The sequence below is a fragment of the Dermochelys coriacea genome, chromosome 17, assembly GCF_009764565.3.
Source record: "Dermochelys coriacea isolate rDerCor1 chromosome 17, rDerCor1.pri.v4, whole genome shotgun sequence".
Classification (NCBI taxonomy): Eukaryota; Metazoa; Chordata; order Testudines; family Dermochelyidae; genus Dermochelys; species Dermochelys coriacea.
In genome coordinates, this window is record NC_050084.1 from 12,326,382 (window position 1) to 12,333,260 (window position 6,879).

The 6,879-nt window shown below is 45.3% G+C and overlaps 2 protein-coding genes across 2 annotated transcripts in view; one reads left to right on the forward strand and one right to left on the reverse strand.

The window, feature by feature from the left end:
- SLC13A5 (solute carrier family 13 member 5) overlaps nt 1-1,134 on the reverse strand; it is a 50,649-nt gene extending 49,515 nt beyond the window's left edge. The window contains exon 1 of the mRNA XM_043499413.1: nt 1,054-1,134. The gene's annotated coding sequence lies outside the window, so the exon portion shown is untranslated. The remainder of the gene's footprint in view (nt 1-1,053) is intronic.
- Nucleotides 1,135-3,742: 2,608 nt separating this feature from the next.
- On the forward strand, nt 3,743-6,761 carry LOC119844667 (F-box only protein 39-like). Its single transcript, XM_038375822.2, has 3 exons — nt 3,743-5,469; nt 5,664-5,840; nt 6,633-6,761. The coding sequence occupies exons 1-3, from the start codon at nt 4,456-4,458 to the stop codon at nt 6,759-6,761; spliced, it is 1,320 nt and encodes a 439-aa protein (XP_038231750.1). The 5' UTR covers nt 3,743-4,455.
- Nucleotides 6,762-6,879: the final 118 nt, after the last annotated feature.

Sequence of the window (6,879 nt, forward strand, 5' to 3'; positions counted from 1 at the left end):
CGGAGGCCTAGATCTGAAGTCTTTGGGTCCCAGACTTTTATTTGCAGTAAATGAATTATAATTGGGGCCATTTCAAACACTTTGAACTAAAAACAGCTTCAATTTTTTCCCCACAGAAATACTGTTCTAACCAGCACTAGTCATTAGAATCCCCTCCCTCCATCAAAAGGCAGAGCTGGGGTGCTACAATACAGCACAGTAACTACAGCTCATGTTTCAGACTCGGGGGAAGTCACATTTCTTGGCTGATCATGGTAATCATGTTAAGCTCCATATCACCAGAAATAATAAATGTAGTTTAACATAGCAGGTTGATTACTGGGGAGGGGCCCGCACGGGGGGGCAAGAAGAAGGGGGTAAAGTGAATGAACAATAATGTTTTAAATGCCATTGGAACAAAGTTTTCCATTCCCACAGGCCTCTTATTAATTCCCCAAGAGTCCAGAACTAAGTCTGCTGTCATTCTGCACGCACGCACGCACACACACGCATGCACGCACAACCCCCTTATGTCAATGGAGTTGTACAGGTTTTAACAGAGAAGCATTTAGCCCCCTGCAAACAAGGGCTGATGGGAACAAATTGAGGTTTAACTCCACTGCCTTCATAGGGTGTTGGCCCTGCTCATAGCAGGGATGAATCTGACTCATAACAGTTCAATATGGACTGAATCCACCAAAGAGATGAGACTTCAAAAAGGCCTGCTTGCTTAGCCCTGGGAAGCAGATAGCTGCAGGGGGCCTGGATTAGATAAAGGCAGAATCATTAAAGGCTAGTTTGGTAGCTAGGCTCCTAGTCTAGGAAGCAGGAGAGCTAGGTTCAAATCCCTGCTCCACCACAGATGTCTTGTGAAAGCTCAGGCAAGGCACCTAGTCTCTCTAGGCCCCAATTTACCATCTGTAAAAGGGGCATAACAGCAGCATTTCTGTAGCCCATTAGCCTGACACCCTTCCCAGAGTCTGGAATAGACCCTCTTCCTCACTTCGTTATTCAAACACAAAACTCACCCAACAAAGCTAGTCCCTTGACCAAAGCAGACAACAAAGACCTTACCCTCTGTTTCGAGGCCTGCCACCACAGCCTGTTTGCTTTCTGTAGTTTTCTTCTAAGTGAGCCCCTTTCAGCCCTTCGGGATCACCTGATCCCTTCCCAGCTGGGTGTGATAATGGAACAGGGCTGGCGCCCCCTGGCCGTTAGAGGAGCAGGCCACCTTGTTACAACTACCCTAACTCGCAGGGGTATTGTGAGAATAACAACATCAACGACTGTGAAGTGCTCAGATAACTACAGTAATGGAGAGCTGCTAAGTATGATAACTAGATTGGCCCTGCCACCAACTGCTACATCTTCTGTATGGGCTAAATTTGATCTTCAGACACATGTGTGCAATTCCTACTGAAGTCTAAGGGCAGAATTGGATTCTCTTGCTAACGGCCCTCTCTGTGTAATAGCGGCCACTTGGGCGTAGTAACATAAGGACCGACATCAAAAAACAAGAGATGGAACTTGGGCTGTAAATCAGATCTGTATTTCAAATCCCCCCCCCCCAAAAAAATCTCTGGGACGCTCTTCTCTGAGCACAGTCTTTGGCTCAGGACCATCAGAATCAAAAGCAAGGTTGTAGAACCCTGGTGCACTCATGCTTTAACTTCTCTGGCATGTATGTCACATGTAAAACAAAACACTGTGGTACAACAATTAAACCAAATGGGCTGGGGTTGAATGGAGCAGCCAGCTTGCGCTCCAAAAACTAAGCATTTGTGTAAATATAAATATATATCCCTTGTTGTTACAAAGAGAATTTTCAAAAGTTGTACTCACAAACAGTGACAAGTCTGCCTGAGTATGTAGACAGCCTGCAGCCATAGTGCAAGGAGCTGGGAGTTGCTCTCATTCATCTCAATTGGGGGTTAAACCTGAAGTTAAGATTGACAGTTCAAATGGCAGCCTTGTTTACTTCACAGCTAATCAAAGCATGTAGGGATGATCATATTAGGAAAATCTGAACAGTATACTGTGAGTAGCATCTTATACTGGTGTCACAAATGGGTGGGGCTCAATTTGTGGGTGGAGTTTGAGAGAGTACAGCTTACTTTCCAATTTCACCGCCGTAGGGATGAAAGTGATTTTAGCTACTTAACTTAAAGCTTGAGTGCGGTAGGGCTATTTTGTTTAAAGATGAATTCACTCTCAGATGACTACAAAAACAGTGACAATCCACCAGCTTCAGATGCATCTGATCCTAACACGTTAAATAAGTGAGAAAGTATAGCCTAACATCTTCCTCAAGCAGATCAAAACCCAGTGTCAGAAAACTGAGCAAATACTTGCAGATTATTCCATGCCCTTGTTTTGCATTGAGTGGTCTATAAAAGGATGGAAGCATTATCTTGTCATAAGTGGAAACCAGCTTGCATTGCATGCATGAGGTTTGGGGCTCCTAGGTTAAAAGCTGGAGCAAGCACCACTTTCTTCCCTTGTAGTTTGCGGCTCAGCTTCCAGACGCATCACCTGGTTTCATAGAGGGAAGGGGAGGATGTACTGCAGCAGGCCCCAAGGTTCCTTGTGTGCTGTTTGCACTGAGCTCCCAAGCAATGCATCTTTCTCTTCTTCCTGCCTTCACATCAAGGACACTGTTCAACTGACTTCCTCCCCATTTGTACTGGGATAAAGCCAGGCTGGGCCTGCAACATCACAGAAGCCATCTGCTGTTCCCTCATAATGGCTGAGTGCAGGCATATGACATGTCTCAGTACCCACTGAGCCCTGCCAGGACGAGCTCAGAGAGGGAAGGGTGCTGGGGTATGAATGCCTTCCCACCAGTCCAGCATGGAAATCAGAACCGGTAACTAACTCCTCTTGCATGACATGCGTTGTTCATCTAATTTTATAACCCTCCATCAGGTTTCCTGACTCCGTACCTGTGCCCTATCCATTGGACCACACTGGACTCCTAAAATGGACTGATAATTGGATCACTCCATTGGTTGTACAGCTTAATGTTTATTCTCCTAACTCCCTGGATGTGATGTTTCAATAGGTCAATTTTCAAAGTTTTTTGGAAGCTTCAGCAGGTCTTTACAGTGCCTCCCAAAAGAGGCTGTGATGTTAACCCAGAAGAGCAGCTGAAATCAGCAGGGTTTAGCTGGTTCATCTCAGGCAGTGCAGTTAATCTCTGCAGTACAAAGGAAAGCAACTCTTTGTACAGTAGCAAGAACTCTGAGTTGAGGTTGCTCAAGAAATAACTGATCATGCAGAAAAGCCATCTTCAATTACATTGGTGTTTTCCAGGAGCTTCTGGAGTCTGCATAGATAGAAAATTTAACAAATTGATCTGGAACTTCTATATCATTTTACCTTTGAAGGTTTAAGCATTTTTGGAGGCCAAGGAACTGAAACAGTGCCCTTTGCTGTTACATAATTTTACAATTGCCCCTTTGGCCTCAGCAGTGAACCAACGCTTGGAGCTTTGTAGGGTTGTTTCCGCTGAGAAGAGAAATTGATTATATGAGTCAGGTATTTCTTTGTTGCAAACCTGTTAACTTACAAAGAGTGTACATAAAGTCCTGTCTCCCTGAACAAAGTAGAAACAAACAGCAGGCAATTTCCTTGCTCAGAAATTCCCAGGACTGCCACTCCAGCAAGTTCTTTGCCCAGAAACTCTGTCTCTCTGTTTCTTCTCAGGCCTTGTCTATGCTGGAGAAAACAAGGTATATTCCTAACATGAATTATCTAACTTGAAGTAAATCCTAGTGAAGACGAGGCAGTTGTAGTTGTCACACAAGTGAGCAGGTAGTTTTTAACTTGACCTGCTAACTTGCGTGAAAACTACAAACTGCCTTGTCTTCCCTCAGAACTTACTTTAGTTAACTCAAGCTAACACACCTTTTTTTCCTAATGAACACTCAACTTCAGGGTTGCACTCACAACGGCTTCTCTGGCTTTCTGCTGGTTTCTTTTAATACATGTACATACTTGTGTATCCACACCTTGCAAAACCATACCCTAGCCTCTTGCATTGGCAATCCAGTAAGCCTTTCAACCCACGTGATTTTAGCTCTGCTTAGTCCTCATGCCTTTTATTGTCTCCAGCTATCACTACATAAAGGGGGTTAATTGTTCCTTTCATTGAGCTTGAAAGAAGGGTGCTTAGCACACACGTTGCTTTAACCTGGTCTGCCATTGTTTTTGGATCACAGACCCACTTGAAGGCAACCATTAGCATCTTTCAGCATAACAGTATTGTCCTTATTTTCTCTTTTGTTTCTCTTTTGGTTAGATCACAGTTTTGATCCAAGAGCTCATGTGGTCACCAGCGTTCGGATGTAAAGAGGCAGGATTTTTGCTATCCACTTGGAACCTTTTTGTTCTAGCAAACAAGCTACCCATAGCCTTCCTGATCCAGAAGCCATCTAGGTTTGATTCTGCACCCAACAGGAACTGATTGTCTCCTTCATGGAGGATGACAGTGAACCAGAGCAGAGTTGCTGGGCCTATTTGCCTGACGTCTGCCTGAGCAACATATTCTGGTGGCTAGATGACAGGGACAGATCTCGGGCTGCTTCAGTCTGTAAAAAATGGAATCAAGCCATGTACTCAGGCTCTCTCTGGAGAACCAGAACAATCACCTTCAGTGGGCGGCCGTCCAGGTCAAACACATCCGAGTTTGAATCTGCTCTGTGGTACGTCAAGAGATTCGGCAAGTACTTGGAACACCTAGAGATCAAGTTCCTGAATCCTTACAATGCTGTTTTGACCCGAAAATTTCAAGTGACTATGAGGGGGCTTCTCTCGCGCTTGGGCAAATGTAACAGCCGTCTGGTATCCCTGACTATTCAGCACCTGGAGTTGGACCGATTGGTCTGGAAAAATGGGATCAGGACTCAGTTTATCAAGAACGTAAGTACTTTCCTGAAAAGAATGAGCAAGCACCTTGATTATCTCAACCTGAAAGGAGCAAGAGTGACACTGGAAGAAGGCTGTGAGCTTTTGAGCTCTTTGAGCTACTTGAAAAACAAAAGTTTTGCCTCTGAAATCAACATAGAAGACTTCTTCAGCCACCATCTTTCCATCTACAGCAGCCCCTTGTTCCACCAAACTATGTCCACGTTCCGCAACCTGGTCATCCTGACTCTCAATTACAACTGCATCTCCGATGAATTGCTGGAAATCCTGTGCGAGCACAATGCCCATTCTCTCTGGACTATAAACATCAAATGCCACATCCATGACCCACACGGGCAGGTGGTTTGGGGGATGTCCTGGGCCAACCTAGCCAAGAGAGCACCCAAACTGAAAGTGAACTTCTTCTTTGAAAGAGTCATGAAGCACAACAATCTAGCCAGGATACTCTTAGTGGAGATCCCACTCAGGAGCATCAGTCTACGGAGCTGCTATTTCAGTGACCCAGACTGGTCAATGAGGCCAACCCTCACCTATCTCTTACCAGCCTACAAGCACATTCTGCAGGTATGGTGGGAACAGCAACATTTTACCGTTTTGTCACTAATCTAACCAGGAGGCCATGTGGGCATTGTACCAAACTGTCAGTGTAAAAGTGAAACCCTGACCCATGAGGTCATTAGAGCTCCACTAGGCAGATTTAACAAGAGATGAGTCCTTGCCCATTGGTATAGACATTGACATTGTTATTTATTTTCAAGAAATTAACACTAGAGTTCAACAATGACCATGAATTGCTGGATGAGGAGCTGCTGCAGCTCGTGTTATCGTGCAAGAGGCTGTTCTTTCTCAAAGTCTGGGCCTTCCTCAGTGTGGCATTTGTGGAGAGGCTGCTGCAAAATCGGGCAGAGGGGAAATGTGTCTTGTGTACCATGAAGGTAAAAATCTCTTTCCAAACCTCCCACCCTCAACCCCGTGGAAATGTAGTTTACGAACATACTAATGCAGCCATGCCTCTGAATGTGGTTTGAAAGTTACCATTAATATCCAGGGAAAGGGGTTGTGAGGAAGTGTAAGAATCCTACATGTATTCCCAAGGTCCACTTGCAGAGATGGGTCTCCCATGTCCTGACCAGCCCTACAGAGAATGCTCACAAAGGATACGATAAGGTGACAACCCCAGTGTCACCTCTTCCAGAATCCCATGCTGGGGAGCCCCTCTAAAGAAGGTCCTTATTCAAGAAAACATTTAAACACGTGGTTAAGTCCTACTGACTTCAGTGAAACTTAAACATGTGCTTATATTCCGTCCTGAATAGGGATGCTCTCCTGAATCATGGGCAGGGACAGCTGCAGCCAGGGGAGACCATCCTGCCAGGGAGATAGCAGAACCCCAGCATCCTGAGCCTCCAGCAGAAACCCCAAGAGCTGATCCTGGGGATTAAGGGATTCTGGGGACCGAAAATGAGGCATTCGTTTTCCCAGCTATTCTGCTGTTGAAATCCTCAAAGGCAGGGAAGTCTAGGTTTTCATTCAGTCTGTAATAAGGCAAGTTCTCACTGATGGCCCTAGGAATCTTGTCTGAGCAAAAACTGAGTAAGGACTTCAGGATCTGACCACATTTACTAGCTGGCTGGCTGATCTAGCAGTCTCAACAGCCACCTGGGCTTCTCCCTATTACGAGCTTAACTGCAGTGGCTGCTTTGTGTGTCTATGATCCATCCACACAGGTGAGGATTTATACAACCAGGCATGAGACCAGCGAAGAGGACCGACTGCTGCGAGACATTTACAAGAAGTTCAGAAACCTGATCGACTCAGAGCTTAATTATTTTGTCATCGCCTACCCAATGGTGTGAGCAGTGTGTGATGAGCCAGGAATTAAAATAAAAACCAGTCACATTAGGAAATGTCTGATCTGGTCCTCTGAGGAAGTCTGTGGGGAGACTAATGGTATTAGCAATGTCCCTGAAAGGG